The sequence below is a fragment of the Callorhinus ursinus genome, unplaced genomic scaffold (genome assembly GCF_003265705.2).
Source record: "Callorhinus ursinus isolate GAN/ISIS: 27379988/994484 unplaced genomic scaffold, GSC_fseal_2.0 scaffold13, whole genome shotgun sequence".
Lineage (NCBI taxonomy): Eukaryota > Metazoa > Chordata > Mammalia > Carnivora > Otariidae > Callorhinus > Callorhinus ursinus.
The window spans coordinates 30,433,896-30,451,394 of record NW_027397075.1 but is presented as its reverse complement, the minus strand read 5'-3'; the positions used below and the strand labels follow the sequence as shown (position 1 = coordinate 30,451,394).

The 17,499-nt window shown below is 39.0% G+C and overlaps 1 protein-coding gene across 8 annotated transcripts in view; it reads right to left on the bottom strand.

Annotated features, from left to right (window-relative positions):
• DNM3 (dynamin 3) overlaps positions 1–17,499 on the bottom strand; it is a 569,456-nt gene that overhangs the window by 354,922 nt on the left and 197,035 nt on the right. For all 8 annotated transcript variants that reach the window (XM_025878034.2, XM_073900029.1, XM_073900023.1 and 5 more), the window contains 5 exons: positions 13,436–13,534; positions 12,687–12,847; positions 8,367–8,509; positions 5,192–5,327; positions 2,588–2,655 (listed from right to left, as the gene is read on the bottom strand). In XM_025878034.2, coding sequence (XP_025733819.1) covers positions 2,588–2,655; positions 5,192–5,327; positions 8,367–8,509; positions 12,687–12,847; positions 13,436–13,534 — 607 coding nt within the window. The remainder of the gene's footprint in view (positions 1–2,587; positions 2,656–5,191; positions 5,328–8,366; positions 8,510–12,686; positions 12,848–13,435; positions 13,535–17,499) is intronic.

Genomic DNA, 17,499 nt, shown 5'->3' with positions numbered 1-17,499 from the left:
GTGTGTGTGTGTGTGTGTGTGTGTGTGTGTGTGTGTGTGTGTGTGTGTGTGATAAAAAGTGAAAAAATGATTACATCTAAATAAAAGGCCATTGGAAAAAAGCTACCATAAGAGGGACCATGAACCCCAAGTATCATCACGCCCAAAGCCCTGCAGATGCCAGATGCTGGTGCTTGACCCTCGCCATCCCCAGGCCCTTCTCCCTCCCTCTTCTCAATTCTCCTTCTTCCATTAACTTCTCCTCCTTCACCACTCAGTTCTGCGGTGCTTCTTTGGGGAAATTTCTTCCACAGTTCCCTTACAGCAGCTTTATTCTGGTCCCTTCTAATCATTTACTTTAGCACCCTACACGCACCTCTCTTTCTAACTGTAGTGATCATACTATATTATAACTTGAAGTTTCTCCACATTGGATGCAGAATAAAATCCACACTGTTTGGTCTAACATTAAAAATTTCCCTGCCTGACCCTAATCTTCCGTTCCAGTTATTTGCCTCCTCCCTTTCATGCACCCTATGTTTCAGCCAAACCCAACCATTGGCCTTTCCACAAACACACTCATACTAACGTTTTCTTTCTTTGCCTCTGTCCATGAGGTTCACTTTGCCCTCCCCACACTTTCAGCCTGTCCAAGTCCCACCTGCGCTTCAAAGCCCAGATCAGAAGCAACCACTTCCTCAAGCTCGCCTTCTCCAGTCCTGCCCCTGACAAGGTCTTCCTTCTCTGAACCCCAGCATCCTATTTTGCATTGCAGTGATCTCAGCATGCATAGTTCCACTACTGCCCTGGTAGAAAGGTCATGACTGCATTTATCTTGTTTGCCCCACAAGGACTGTCTTCCTCCCTTGCTCCTCATTGCCACACAGTGCCTGCCGCACAAAGATGGACCATTAGGTCTGCAGTGGACAAAGATGGCTTCTATTATTCAAATATCTAACAATCAATTGGAAACAAAACTTTTCATATTAAGTGTATTTAAGAGCCGAATAATGCCATGAGTATGTCTTATTCTCAGGACACTGTGCCCTTCTTATCATCTTACAGGCAAATTAATTCCAGAATAATAAATGACAACCAATCTCTTCTTTTGGTATGCATGTAAATCAGAAATCTTCAAAACTGAATTAGTGAGCTCTTGCAGTTGCATTCAACAAAAATGTATATGATAATAAGTTTTAAAAGCCAAGTAAAAGTACTGTATTTTACTTTTACAGTAAAGTAAGTACATACAAAAATACTTCATGACCCAAAAAATGTGATTTGGTTTCACTGCACTTATCACATTGACATGTTTGAATACTAGTCCCACCCAGCTCAAGGGCAAGACACAGTTTCTATACCAAATGTATCCTAGATTTCAGGGCAACAGAATAGAATTAATAAGGAACTTAGAAATCCTACTGACAGAGAAAAATACTGGATTTGGTTATAGAATGTTTCCTCCCTTTTACTTTGTGAATGCATATTTACCTATCGTATTTGCAACTTGCAGAGCAGATGGTCTGAGTGTTAAAATGACAGAGAATTCAAATGTCCTAACTCCTTTCACATATACATTCATTGTCAAGCTTTGCTCTCTCAGGCTCTGCTCCCAAAATAGTCTCATCTTGACCTATGGCAAAAGCTGAGACACAGTGGCCAACAGACAGGGGACACCTCCTTCATATGAGATCATCTATGAAGTACGCAACCTAAGTTCAATACCTTAAATTCAGGAAATTTAATATATGCTCCATTAAATTCTGTACATGAACTCAAGAAACGTGTGTTTTAAATTCATTTTTTTCTTTTTTTTAATTCATTTTTTCTTATCATAATGCTTTAAAGAAAGTAAATGAAAATAATCCCATTTTATACAGGGGGAAAATTCCACACAAACTTCCACACAAGGGACAAGCTCCCCTCGGAGCCTCAGGTCCTGCTGCTCTCCTGTCCAGTCAAAATGCGTGACTCCCCGCTCCATGAATCCCTGCTGCACTTCACCACCCCTATGCCTTTGCTCACACTACTCTTTTCCACTTTAAGCCCCTTCTCTTATCTTCTTGCCTCAACAATTCCCAGCCTCTCATGTTTCGCGCACACACACATACACACGCACGCACGTGTAAACACACAGCACACCATTGCCTGTTGAAATCATTCTTGTTCTCTATACAGGCAAGGTTCAACTCAAGAGTCACGACCTTCATTAATCTCTCCCAATCTTCCCCCACAACTGCGGCCAAAATTTATCTGTCCTGTCTCTGTGTAAGTAATGATTCCTTATGAGCATGTCAGGCCTCCGTCCCTAAAATGCAAGGCTCTGGAGAACAAGGTCTTGCTCACTGGCAAATCCCTAATTGTGCAGAGCACAGTGCTGTGAGTGCAGGAAGTGTTTCTGCTTTTTTTAATTGAAAAGTCTTTTCTTTTGTGAGTATGACAATACAGGAAATTACCATTAAACTCAAGCGAGAGTCTCCTATTTCTTACTCTCACCTCTGTATGCTATTCTGCTCTGATGATGAAAAGTCTACTTCACTAGCCATTTATAAACATTAATTTTCTTTTAGTAGCTTGAACTGAGACAAGGAAAATGTGAATCACTTGCCTGATACCATGTATGTTTTTGATTGCATAGCTTATTTCTCTTCGCAATTCTTTTTCATTGAACTCCATCTGCAGATGCAAAATGAGCCACAGTTATGACACTTAATTCCTCTGAATAATAATATTGTTGAATATTAAAAAATGAGAAGAACTTGATTTCGTTATTAATAAATGGATACTCATGTCTTTCCTAACTTAAACCCAGATGGTCAAAACATCTGCTTATATAAAGTTCAAGGCAACATAGAACATTGGGGATTTCTGGGAGTTTTAGTGTAGTGGATTTTAACTCTATTATAGATAGGAGCACTATGCATAAAGGATGCCTTCTGGACATAAATCTGGCCATTCATATGAAATATACAATTCTTCATTCTTTTGCTGAATGTAATAAATGTATTCACAGACAAATGCATAAATAAGAGTGTCACCTGACATGCAACAGCGGTCCAGCTGTGCTGAGATTAACAATGGCTGTCTTTTCTCCCTGGCCGTTTTAACCACCTGCATTCAAGGCCTCTTTACAAGAGGAAATTAATAATATTTTTTTACCAATCCAATGTAGGATAGATGGCTGCAAAAAAATTTCCCAGAAGTTCTAGGTACTTTAAATTTATGTGGAATTAGGATCAAAGTGTCATGGAGCTTAGACCTAAAAGGGATATCAAGAGCACATTCAGTTCAGCCCCTGACTTCTGAGATTTGGCCTCTCCAGCTTCACTGTCTATCCATTCTCCCCCCTCACACTTTATACCATAGAACAATGAATTGCTTTAGTTTCCTACCTACACCCTGTTGCCCAGAGCTCAGCCTTTACTGTTCCTCCTTCTCTATCTGGAACAACCCCAGGCCCCAACCCCCTCCTGCTTGACTAGCTGCTCATCCTTCCAAACTCAGCTCAGAAGTCAGGCTCCCTCAAGCACTCAGTCTGGGATTCGGGTCTGTAGGCTGTTTCCATAGCACCCTGTGCTGAAGTTTATCACTTTACTTAGCACGTTTTAATGAAACCATCTATTTACCCATTTTCCTCCCACACCAAGACATAAGCACCCTCCTCTGTATTTGAAACAAGTAGCAGAGTCCCTAATACTACTTAGCCACCTAATGGGCAAGCCAACCTAAGCAGAGCCGAAATAAAACTCTCTCAGTTCATACCTCTACATAAACTCAGCTTTTGCTCAGTTTCCCTCATCTGATGGCCACTAACACTTGCTGTTGTACAAGCCAAGCCTTAGGAATCATCCTGAATCTTCTTTCTTGCATCCCCCATATCAACCCAAGCCCTACTGACCCTACCTCCAAAATCACAAATCCATCCACTTTCTCCATCCTCTCTTCTGGGGCATTTTTAATGTGAAGCTAAAGAAGATTAAGGTTCAGGGCTTCTCTCTTACATAAGGACCTTCCAAGACCCCGTGCCTAACTGTGTGTTTATAATTTTGTATTCTTCTTCTTTAAGGCCGCCCGCCCCCCAACTGTATAAACTTTAGGCCCCACAGAAAGTGGATTCACTCCTGCTCTGGCCCTACTGTTTAACTCACCTTACTTGTCTCCCAAAATCAACTCTTGCCCCTTTAAGATCCAGCCTACAAAGCGTTCTTTTAAAATCATCCACCAAATCAGGTCACACCTTTTCATAAAACTACCCCCTAACTTCTCATTAGTAAATGCAAACACCTCACTGCAACCTGGAACGCCCTGCGTAAACTGGGCACTTCTTTCCTCTGAATTCATGGTGGACTCCTGCCCCCTCATCAGCTCTGCACCAGCCTCATCTGTCCTTCACCCACTGTACAGATGCTTGCTGTACAGCCTCGTCCTCAGCTGCTTACCCTGAATGACCCTCTTCCCCAAGATCCTTACAGCTGACCTCTTCATGCCATTCTGGTCATGCTTTAGATGTCCCCTACTCAGAAGGACCTTGCCTGAAACATCCCATCAAAAGTGGCTCACTCGGGGCACCGAGGTGGAGCAGTCAGTTAAGCTTTTCTGACCCTTGGTGTCGGCTCAGGTCATGATCCCAGGGTCCTGGGATCCAGCCCTGCATCAGGCTCTGCACTCAGAAGGGAGTCTGCTTGAGATTCTCTCTCTCCCTCTCCCTCTGCCCCTCCTGCTTATGCTGTCTCTCTCTCTCTCTAAAACAAATAAATCTTTAAAAAAAAGAAAGTGGCTCCCTCAACCCCTTTCTCTAACATTATATTACATAATAACATTTTATGTTTTCTTACTTTGTCTATTTGTAAAATTCTCTGTCTTTCCCCACCAGACAGTGCCTCTTTCTTGATCACTAGCACCTAGAATTTTGGCACAGAATAGGTGCTCAAGAAATATTTTTAAATTAATTAGACAATAAATAAACTTCATAGGAACTCAGTTAGTGTTTGTTGAAATAATTTGAAATGTTGTTAGATCCCATTAAATAAATAAGATCAGAACCATCAGTAAGAAAATACTTCTCTCCTAAATTTTATCACCTGAGTATGAAGATTTTTGTTCAAAGATCTATCTCAGTCCTATACCACTCCCATAACATTTTATGAACAGTTATATAGAACAGAACATGGAAATGAAGTGAAAGGAAAAAAAAATAACATTTGGTACAAACCTTTACTATCTCAAAAGGAAAGCGTTCGTGGAATATACGATTGATTTTAGCCCCTCCTGAGAGCTCCAGGGTATCTACTTGATCCCCTGACCCTTCAATTCTCTTCTCGAAGTCCACAGCAAATTGCTGAACCATCCTATAATTGCGAAAGAGAAGTAAATTCTAGTTACAAGGCTTTGCATTTTTCATTTTAATTTACTATGTGAGCCCTTAGAATCCTTTTCCTAGTGTTCTTACTGGCACCTACTGGCAGAATGAGCACTGCATTCTATTCAGCACTCGAAAATGTAATTATATGACATAGATGTTAGGAAGATTTATTTTAGGCAGTTAATTAAAATACATAGCATAAATATCTGTGTCATTAGATGCATTCTGTCCATTTAATTGAAACCATAAAGTGGTATTTAAAAATACTTAAATTAGGAATTAAAGTTAAACAGTAAAACTTTACATAGAAGAGTCAAAATGCCCCTCGGTTCCTATGACACCACATTCGCCTAGTGTTCTAACTGCTCCCGATGAGCCCCCTCTTACTCTGTGAGCTCCTCTCCTCCCCGCCCCCAGCATCACAGACAATGCAAACTGGTGACCCCCATCCCCCTCTACAACTAGCTCTAGCCTTCTTTTTCAATGATTCCCCACAATTGGATAATAAAATTAAAACTCCTTAACCCATCACGCAAGATTCTCCATGGTCTGGCCCTGTATGCTCCATCTCTCACTACTCATCCACACACCTTCTAAGCCAACCAGAAAGAAGCTATGCCCAGGTCCCTACATGCACCATGTCTCTGTGCTTGTACATCTGTTTTCCCTTCTGCCCCTTGCTTCCCTGCCTGGCTAATTTTTATCTGTCCTTCAAGACTCAGTTCAAGCAATAGTTTTTCCAGGAAACTTTCCACGGTCCTATCTGCCACACTCCTTATTGCTCCTTGTTCCTTCAGCTTATTTTCCTTGTTCCTTCAGCTTATTTTCAGCACAGCACTTAGCAGAGTCCATCACTCTTGTTCACCTGTCAGTCTCTCTCCTAAGGGCAAGGACCACACATTTTATTTATCTCCCACTGCCTAATATATGAAAGGTACTCAGTAACTTCAATGAAGGGATGAGTTGCCTTAAGGTAGTTGGTAAAAACCAAAGAAATATCTCACAGGGGGAAAATAACAACCTACTTGCATTTTCTATTGTTAGATGTAGAAACTCTAATTTTGGCATGCTGGTACTACTTTCAAATTCAAAATTCAACAGGAAAAATTTCAAACCATCTAAGATTTGTATCCCTGATTCTCTTTCATCAAAATCCTGGATGAATTAAAACTGCAAATTAGGCCAGAAAATTCAGAATACAATCTGATGTAGCTATGTTTATGCCTGTGCCCATGTTAATCTAATTTTTAACCACCTGAGAAGGTATATACAAGAGAAAGCACTGAAAGACTGGGAAATTTTAGGAAATTTACCTCCAGCCTATACTCCAGCCTCCAGGCCCACTACAACAAGCTGTAAACAATCTGACACTATTCTCTTGGCCTCCTCATCCACCTGACAAACTCTCCCCATACATTAGGTTCTCATTAAAGTATCTTTTCCTCTGTGAACTCACAACCTTCCTCACCTGTAACTGCTTCCTCACCTGGGCTCCCTTAACAGTTTATACTTACCAGAAACATAGCATTTATCAGATTTTAACACAGTTAGTTGCTTATATGTCTGTTTCCCTTGCTCCTCTGTGGCCTCTTCTTGAGGGCAAAAGTCTTATTCATTGTTGAATCTCTAGTAGATAGCACAGAGCCAGACACAAGTCGAACACAAAGAGCTAAGAGGAAGGCAAGAAGAGAGGCGGGTGGAAAGAGGGGGAGAAAGAAACCAGAGAGGGAGGGAGGAAGAGAGGAAGGAGCTGATCAGCCCCCTACAAGGGAAGAATCCAGATGTGGAAAATTCTGTAATCTGAATCCAATGGAGTCACAGAGGCAAGCGTAGTATTTGTAAGGAGAGTAGTTTCAGTTGGATGTTAAGATGATGACCTAGAGCCTAAACAGAAATAGCTTTCTTTTCTCTGTAACTTGAAGAGTTTTTATAGGAGCTTAACCAAAGCCAAGAATAAAAAGATAAACTAGGGAAGAGTTGAATCTAAGAAAAAATTCTTTCCTCTGTATGATTCTATATTTTTAAATGAGGAAATGTAAGATGTTACATTAAATTTTTACTTAAATAATTTGAGCATTTAGAAATAGCTCCACAAAGAAAGGAATTTTGTCATGCATTTTGAACACCAAATTAAGGGCACCTTGATTGCAAGGCTGCACAGGAAGAAAGGGACCATAAGAGGTGGCAAGCACCATCCCTGGAAGTGGATTTGGGATGCCCTGGAAGATCAGCTGGGCGGAGGGTCTTCTGGTTGACAGGGACCTGAGGTAAGCTGCAGCAGAGGGGTAGAGGGCAGATAAGGCTGGGAGGGGCAAAAAAAAGGAAGAAAGATAAAAGACATAAGGAGCTGGCAATTCTCTAACGACTCTGCTGTCCTACCAAGACCCCTCAGGGATACACCTAGTAATCCAAGGATAAGATGGGAAGATCATGGAGGAGTAAGAAGATACTTGGTAGTTTTCACATTTGTGTTTTTAAAGAGCTACATTAAAATCATTACCAAAAAGGGTAAAAAGATACTTAAATGTGGCTTTATTGTCCATACTTTAATTATGAAAGCCGTGGTTCTCATTCCCCTGAAAAATGTACACAGATAAATCCCATGAAATGACTGACACAAGAAGATAATAAGTACGAGTGACCTTGGTAGAAACAGTTGTACAAGACAGATGACACTTTTGACAGGAGCTGTGTCCACTTCTAAAGACTAAGAGCAAAAACCCTGCTGAGTTATCACTATTGGGTATTGGTGATATCACTATCACTCATTTACGGAATCCAATTATCAAAGCGCAAGGAAACTGGGCACGGGGATGGGCAACTGGTTCAATCTATAGTAACAGAATAAGATCAACGATGATTCTTCAAGAACACATAAAGACTCGAGGTTCATTGTATAACATACACAAAGTCTTGTACACATTACGTGCTTTTTCTAGAAAATAGCACGACAAAGAGGCTAAGGCAAAAGCAAACTGAAGAAATGAGTTTCAAATGCTGAACAAGGGAGGGCAAGAGGACTCACTGCAGCAATGCCTTGGTCTTCCTGGTGGGGTCCTCTGGCTTGAAGTTTCTGTAGGCTTCCACTTCATGTTCTATGGAGAGCAACTGTCCCTGTAGCTTGTTCCTGAAGTTTGGCAGGGTATCTCGAATGTGGTTGGTAAGTTGCTAAATAAAACAAAACAAAATCGTGTAGATGTAACAGATGAAAGATGAACTCAGGAGACAAAAATTGATGTTCCCTGTTTTCCTAATCGTTTAAAACTTAGAAATCATATGCGTATATACATTTGAGACTGACTAACTGTGTAGGAAAATCATGAGAAGCAGCTCCAACTCTCTCCTGGCCTTAAGGAGATGTTCAAAATTCCTTCAGCTGGAGTCACTCACTTGGGCTACCTCTTTATGCCTGGCTGGAAATACCCTGTTAAAATGCACCTACTAATGTTACTCCGAAGGCTGCCTAATGACACTTTGGCATGAATTGATCTATCAGGTTACCTAGATTGTAGAAAGGAGCCTTAAGTTGGACTGTGGCTAGAAATGAAGAAATTGGAGTTACAGGTGCTGCCGGACATTTCAGGACCACCCTATGGAACTGTAGGTACCTGTCAGCTGTCCACTTCCTCTCCATTCTGCAGCTCAGACAGATGCTTCCTCTTGCCCTGCCTCTAGGCATCAGTCCAGCGGTGCTGGTTCACATCATGGGCTTATTCCTTCAGCAGTTTGCATATGAAAGTTCCATGACTAGCAAAGGAAAACACTCTCTCTCTGCTGTTGACATCTCTACTTAACCATCCACTTGGCAATTCCACTGAGATCATCTGCTGGCGCCTCAAGCTCAGCAGGATGAAAAATTCTCTAAGAGATTGTCTACAAGTACATGATTAAGAACAAAGGTGGGGGCGCCTGGGTGGCTCAGTCAGTTAAGCGTCTGCCTTCGGCTCAGGTCATGATCCCAGGGTCCTGGCATCGAGCCCCACATTGGGCTCCCTGCTCAGCAGGAAGCCTGCTTCTCCTTCTCCCACTCCCCCTACTTGTGTTCCCTCTCTTGCTGTGTCTCTCTCTGTCAAATAAATAAATAAAATCTTTAAAAAAAAAAAAAAAAGAACAAAGGTGGGATATAAACCCAGATTGGCTAGCTCTCTGCCTTATGTTCTTTCTATTACAATGCAGTTAAACAAAAGTCTGAATTAAAAGAAAAAAAGAGAAGGAAAGGAAGGAAGGAAGGAAGGAGGAAGGAGGAAGGAAGGGAAAGAGAAAGAAAGTAAAAGAAAAGAAAGAAAGAAAGAAAGAAAGAAAGAAAGAAAGAAAGAAAGAAAGAAAGAGAAAGAAGAAAAGGTAATCTTCTTGAACTGGTGAAGTAATAAACTTGAATCAAAAGAAAGAGAACATAAACTTCACAGAAATGCATGAAAAAGAATAATAAATTAAAAGGGGAATAAATACCCAGACTGACTGAAGAAATCATTCTAAATCTTTAATGTTTATCAGAGATTACCTGGATGTATCTATTCAATATATCTATAGTTATTTAAATGTTAATAGTTCATAACTATATTAGACCTTCACCCACAGTTATGACTTATGTTATTCCCCAGCATGCTGTTGTTATGGCTCTGAAGCAGAAAACAAAAGAATGGAGAGGCCTGCATTCCCAGTAGCAACATCACAAACCCCCAAGTCTAAGAGCAACAGTAACCATGAGAAACCAGTAGCCACTTGTCTGCCATATGAGGGGTAAATGATAAAAATACATGGTTTCCACCTTTTGCTTCTCAGATATCTCAACAGCAAAGCAACACTGCGGACCACTCTTGGCTTTCTAAAATAGTTCTTTCCTCAGCTTTCGTGACCCTAGTTCCTCTCAGTTTTCTCCTAACCTTTTGGATGTACCTTCTACATCTCCTTTGCCAAGTCATCCCCCTCCACCAGACCTGTAAATATCAATATTCCTCCAATCTGAGTCTTAACCTTCTTTGTTCACTCTCTGTTCCTCCTAAAGTAATCTTATTCCACTCAAAGCTTTAATAAATATTCAAACGCCTGTAGCTACCAACGTGTTATCTACAGACCAGACTTCTAATCTTTGCTGCAGGCATACATATTAGACCATGGACTTTACTTCTCTTACATGTGCCAATGACACCTCAACCTCAGCAAGTCTGAAATCAAACACCTAATCTTCCTTTCAGGGTTCTCCATCTCGGTGACTTCATAACAATATGGGAACTCGGAGTGCATCCTTGACTTCACCTCTCCATCACCCACCAGAGCTAATCTACCATGAAGTTCTCGATTTTCCTAAACATTTCTCAATTCTGCTTTATTTTTCATCTTCACTGGCCCTAACCAAGACCAAGCTACCATTATTTCTCACTTTGACTCCTAACTTCTCATGTCTAGTCTTGATTTTTTTTTAAGATTTTATTTATTTATTTGACAGACAGAGACACAGCGAGAGAGGGAACACAAGCAGGGGGAGTGGGAGAGGGAGAAGGAGGCTTCCTGTGGAGCAGGGAGCCTGATGCGGGGCTCGATCCCAGGACCCTGGGATCATGACCTGAGCCGAAGGCAGACACTTAACGACTGAGCCACCCAGGTGCCCCTCTATTCTTGATCTTATCTGCAACCACCATGAACATTTTTAACACACAGATATGATTGTGTAATTCCCCTATTCAGATGCCTTAAATGACTCACTCCCCACTGTTCTTAGGATAAGAACAAAAATCCTTAACTTGCCTACAAACATTACAGGATCCAGCCTCTGCCTACTTCTCCAAATTCATCTCTTATAACTCACTCCCTCATTCCCTGCCCTCCAGCCATAATGACTCAAAAATGTCATGTTCTGTTCCAGTTTTCACCACAGAAACTGGCCCTCAGGGCCAGAGGTATTGGTGCACATTGAATCAGCCATAAAAGTATCCTAGTTTCAAACAGTATGAAGATCCCTAAAGCAATAAAAAAGAAAGTGATTATCCAAGAAATGAGAGATCTTCAGTACAAAATCCATTCAGTTTTCAGTCAACCAGAATCCAATTATGTCATAATTTAGGGGTCATTTGTATAACCAAATGGCCAGTCACATTCTTTCTATTTTTCTAGTATTCACAACCTAATTTATTTCCAACTTTATCTTCCTAATCATCTTAGTGATTTTTCTCTAAGAATTTTTCAGTTTATTTGTGTTTTTCTTAGACCAATATAGGCATGAGAGCAGTAATCTAAAAAGAGTTTTACCAATACTAAATATATTGGTAGAATATTATGGTTTTTGTGTGGCAAACCAATGTTCCTTCTCTAAAATATATTCATGTTTGTTAAATGACACAACCACAGCACCACCTCATGGCTTCTAAATACTCATCTACCCTAATTAAAAAGCACAAACTTTACATGAGTTTGTGTTATGTCACATAAAATAGAAGTATACTACTGCTTTTTTATTTTCTAAAACTTCTTCAATTGTTTTGCCTAAAGGGTTCAGGTCCAATGTCACAAGTAGCCTGCTATTGTATTAGTCTCTACTGATACCTTCTAGGAGCAAACAATCAGAACATTCGATAATGACTTGATTGGTTGACTGTTAAAGTTCATAAATAAAAGTTAAAGCATATCTTATGATTCTATTTGTGAGAAAAGCTGCTGGCCACTTTGAGTCAATATAATCAAAACTCAAGGAGTGGACCTGCATACACTGAGGATGATGCTTAACTTCCCTAGGAGATGAAAAATATGTTACCAAGTAAGTGCACTGAGGTTTTATGCAAGAAGGAAGTAAGGGCATGGAATGTGAGAAGACAGAGGCCCAAGTCTTGTCTGTGCAGGGAAAAGGGTTATCTGGAAAAACTTCTTAAATGAATGGAGATCAATGATTGCTTATAAGGATTTGTTATTTTCAAGAATTTAAATTAAGGAACAAATCGATCCTAAACAAAACCATAAAGAAATTTTAAAAAGAAATCTTACCTAACCATAACAGATGGACATTTTAAAAACAAATCTCAAGAAATCAACCCTTCAGAGACACACAACCTTAATTTCTTAAGATAACTACATATTCTGAGTAAAATGGGTGCTAATACATACCCTTATTCACTGTTCCTAAATAAGCGTATTTCTGCTCTGAGCAGTGTACTTTCAATAACATTAAAGTAGATTCTACTCACTGAGAATAGTAACAGTGTGCAACTAAGTATTCATATTCATTTTTTAATTCCTATCATTTAAGCTGAATGTCTTATTTTGGAAAAAATGAACATTAAAATGAGAAATATGAATTCCAATAGTCACTTGTATATTTCATAACTGTTCTTGTTGCTTGAGAAAACGTCTTTACCTGATTAAGGACCTTCTGCAGGTGTGGGGTCCCCATCCGATCAGCAATATGTCTATAAGCCGGGTGCGAGAGAAAAAATTTCCTTTCGGCCAACATGGCGGCCTTAATGTCCTTCTTCCCATCTATATCCTTCTGGCTTCTGTTTACCACCCCCACATAACCTGAAACAGAACACATACAATGTGGTTTGGGACCCTTGTTGTTTATTCTGGGGAGATTTCAAGGCTCTCAAACAGGCTGAATAAGAAAAGCAAAATTATTTTTAAGGGCTGAAGAATTGAACCCTTTATAAAACTCAATTTGAGACATCAGTATTTAACAAAGGCTGGCTGATGTGGCTAATGACACTTTTTTTAGCATTAACACAATAATGTCTTTTGCCCGTTAAAAGCTCTGTACATTTTAATACAGTGTGTCCCTTAGCAGCTGTGTTATATGATGGGCAAGTTAGTCACACTTAAAACAGCACAGTATATGTTTATGCAGTCTGTGATGAATATTTATATCCTCCCTTCAAGCTCCTTCCTTTTCCTGCTTTCTTATTCCTGTTATTTTAAGGAATAGTTCTCCCTTTGGATCATTTTTAAATATATCATTTGGGAATGTTATGCCATTCCAGAAAAAGTATAACTAATCATAAATACATTCCTCATAACTGTGAAGGCATAAAACCAAGCTTCGCATTGGTTTCCCAATTGTTTCTCTGCCACATCATCAAAGGAAGTCCTGTATAGGACACGGTACGTTACCCCTGCGAAGAGGCAGCAGCTTGTTCTCTAGAACCTCCCTGGCATCTGTTCCTTCATCCATAAGATCCAATTTGGTGATGACTCCAATGGTTCTTAAACCTGAATCAAAAACAAACCCAGTATTACATAGTTTGCAGAAGACTAACAAATTTTAGAGACATACATGTCCCCATGCTAAATGAAGACACTCATATTTCTGGTCCTTTTCCTGTTCCTCTCTGTCTCACTTCGTTTTCTAATCCGCTGCTACCCCAGTCTGGTGAGTTTTGATGTGATGAGGAGAGTTGTAAAACCACCCATACATAAGGTAACGTTCACTTCAAGAGAGAAAAAACCAAATAGGTATATCACCACAATAATTTTAAACACATGCATTTATTTTTGTACCATGCATACATGGAAATTATACCCTTAAAATTTTCCTCCAAGGTACTGTACACAATATGGGTGCTTTAATTTTTTTATGTATTACCTTATTGAAAATAAATAAACAAGTAGGACCAATGAAGAGAGTGTGTCATAAACCAAAGCTTATTATTGATCCAGTTCTAAGCACTTGACAAATAAGAAGAAGAAAATTAGGTATAGGATAGTGTCATCACCAAAAACAAAGTTTCAAGTCTCATAGCATTCACTGTTCATTAGAAAAAGATATATGACTTAATGGAAGAAGACCAAACTAAGAGTCCTGACATTTGGATTCTAGTCTCAAGGCAAGTCACCTAACTCTCTTCTCTGGGTCTCAGTTTTCCTATCCGTAATATAAAGAGTTGGAAACGATAATCTCCAAGGTACCTTTCGGTAATAAAACAATATAAAAACCTAGACACTTTATGTAGCACATCAGATACCTCGCCTTTGCCCATTGTTTTCTTCAGTAGATAAAATGAACAACGTTTGCCTAGTGAGTCATATTTTTTTTGAAGATTTTACTTATTTGACAGAGAGAGACACAGCAAGAAAGGGAACACAAGCAGGGGGAATGGGAGAGGTTGAGAAGCAGACTTACGGCCGAGCAGAGAGCCCGACGCAGGGCTCTATCCCAGGACTCTGGGGTCATGACCTGAGCCGAAGGCAGATGCTTAATGACTGAGTCACCCAGGCGCCCCTCGTGATTCATATTTTTAAGTGCATTTCTTTGGACATGATAAATTGAACACACACCTTTATCTTTTTACCTGAAACCACTCTAAAATGGCTAATATTTATTAGGCCAGCTATGGTTTTACATGCTTTACATGTCTTAAATCATTTACTCTTAAAAAGGTTAAATCGTTTAATCTTAAAAAGGACTCCAACTATATTTTTTTTCAAGATGAGGAAACTAAGGCAGAAAGAGATTAAGTAACTTTCCCAAGGTCATACAACAGGTGGGTCTAGGCATCCAGAGCCCATGCCTTTAACCAATATACTGCCTACTGAAATACAAAAATTTTAAAAATAAAAAAGGCTTAAACCAAGAGAGTAAAGAAAATGGGAGAGGACTGAAGAAATATGTTGAAACTGTAAACCCAGCAGGATAACTGCTAACTAAATTAACAGACTAGAGAAACAGAAAAACTGCATCCAAGAAAGCCAACAACCAAAGCCCAGAAGCTGGATAATTTACATCACAGCCTCTCAAAAAGGTTGAGGGAGACCAATAGCTCTGACAATAATGGACAGTAGTGGGGGCAGTTGAGGTTGAAAACAAGAGTGCTGGATGAAAGCAGTGAGATTTCCATGGATAACATAGCTAGGAGTCACCCTGGCTCAACCTGGCAGGAGAGTGCAAGGTCTACTCTCTGGAAACACTGAACTATGGAAAACTGCACTAATGGGCACCTGGCCCAGTTAGAGGGCATCAGGTATTAAAAGAGAGTGATTAAGTGAAATTCCACATACTGAATAGCAAGACCTCTCTGCCCAGTCCAGTTTAAGAAAAAGCTGGCTGGTAGAATTTAACCCTCCAAGCAGGAGATTGGAAAAACTCTGTCTGGGGATATTAACCATTCTTAGAGGGAAACATAGATACTAAAATTCAGCGGAACTCCAATTAAAACAGCCCAATAAATCAACATACTGTGAAGCCTGTAACTCATTTAGTCAAGCACACCCACATAGAGTTTCCTGTTAATATTTCACTTTTAAATATAAATCAGTAAGTGCAGATTACCAATTGTTATCATACAAAATTATTACAATATTAATATAATATAAATAAAATACTATATTCCCCATAACTGACTTATTTATTTTAGCATTCTGTGATGTATATAATTGTAGAACCACTATATTGTATACCTGAAGTTAATACAATATTGTATGTCAACTATGCTTCAGTAAAAAATAAAAATTTTTAAAAATTATTTTAAATGTGAATGGATAGCCAAGGAGAGTCTCTGAGACCAAAACAAATAAATATTGTAAAACAGAACTGAAGAAAACAAAAATAATACAAAATATAGAAAAAAACTTTATCATTTTTATTAATATCCTCAGAGAGAAAGGAGAGGTCATTGCATCCATGGAACAAGAATAGAATGTCATAAAAGGAAACATTCAAACAAACAAAAGGAATTCTCGGTAACAAAATATGAGAGTAGAAATTTTTTAAAAAATGTTAGTAAAATGGGTGGAGTACAAAGTTAGAAACTCTTCCAGAAAACAAAAGAAATAGAAGTAAATAACAGAAAAGGAAAAACTTGTTTGAAACTAGAGAAATAGGGGCACCTGGGTAGCTCAGTTGGTTAAGCATTCGACTTTTGGTTTTGGCTCCGGTCATGACCTCAGGGTCATGAGATCGAGCCCTGTGTCAGGTTCTGTACCCAGTGCAGAGTTTACTTGAGATTCTGTTTCTCCCTGTCCCTCTCCCCCTCCCCTGTTCTTTAACTCATTCTCTTTCTCTCTCTCAAATAAATAAATAAACCTTAAAAAAAGAGAGAAATAATGCAGAAGATCCAATATCTGAATAATTGGCATTCCAGAAAAACAGAGAAGATGAAACAGAAATAGTTGGGGGGCAATACTATTCAAGAAAATATTCTATAAGTGAAAGATTAATTTATGTATTGAATAAGTCCATCAAGTGTCCAATGTAATATGAAAAACACACACACAATATGGCATAGCAGTATAAGATTTCAAAACACTAGGAACAAATAAAATATCCTAATAAGCTCCCAAAGAAGTTAAGAAAAGAAAGTGACAAAAAAAGTTTGGAAAATCATTATAGCATCAGTCTTCCCGGCAACAAACTAGAAACTAAAATTCAATAGAGTGCTGTTTTCAAAATTCTGAGTGAAAAAATTATTTCTAGCCTAGAATTCTAAACTATCGATAAATGTGACAGTAGAAAAAGATATTTTCAGACTTGCAAAAATCTCAAAATATTTTACCTCCCTTTCTCTTTCTTTGGAAACTACTAAAGGATGTGTTCCACCAAACATGGAAAGCAAACTAACAAAGAAGTAAATAAGAGATCCAGGAAGCAAGAAATGTAATAACCAAAAAATGAAGGGAATTTTCAGGATGGTGTAGATCTCAGTACTAGGCCAGAAGAACAATCAATATCTATTTGAATGAGAAGGCACAGATTATTGAAGAGATATATTTCCCCACTAAGAAAAAAATGAAAGTGCTAGAACACCTAATGCCTAAGATTTTTTGAAGGTATTAAGAGATTTAGACTCCTAGAGGAGAGGCTGAGAATGCACTGGTGATGAATACTGAGAAGACTGCAAACAGAAAGAAAGACAACTATCAACCTCAAAGACAGCAATATCATGTAAGAAGGAAAACGTAATCATAATTTACACAGGACTCAGCTGCGAATGATATCTTCAGAATCATAAATATTTAAATATAATTATATTAGTAGAACATGGGAGGGTAAGTGTATATATGTATGGTTAGTATATGTGGTTATGGGAGAGAGATAGAAGACAGCTAAATTCTTCTCTACAGTAGGAAGTCAAAAGTGAAAATAAAAAATAAAAAATCAAGAAATAGTAGTATGAACAGGTTACACAGAAATATGGAGGTAAATACCAAAAGAAAGCCAAAAGTGATAGCCTCTGGAAATC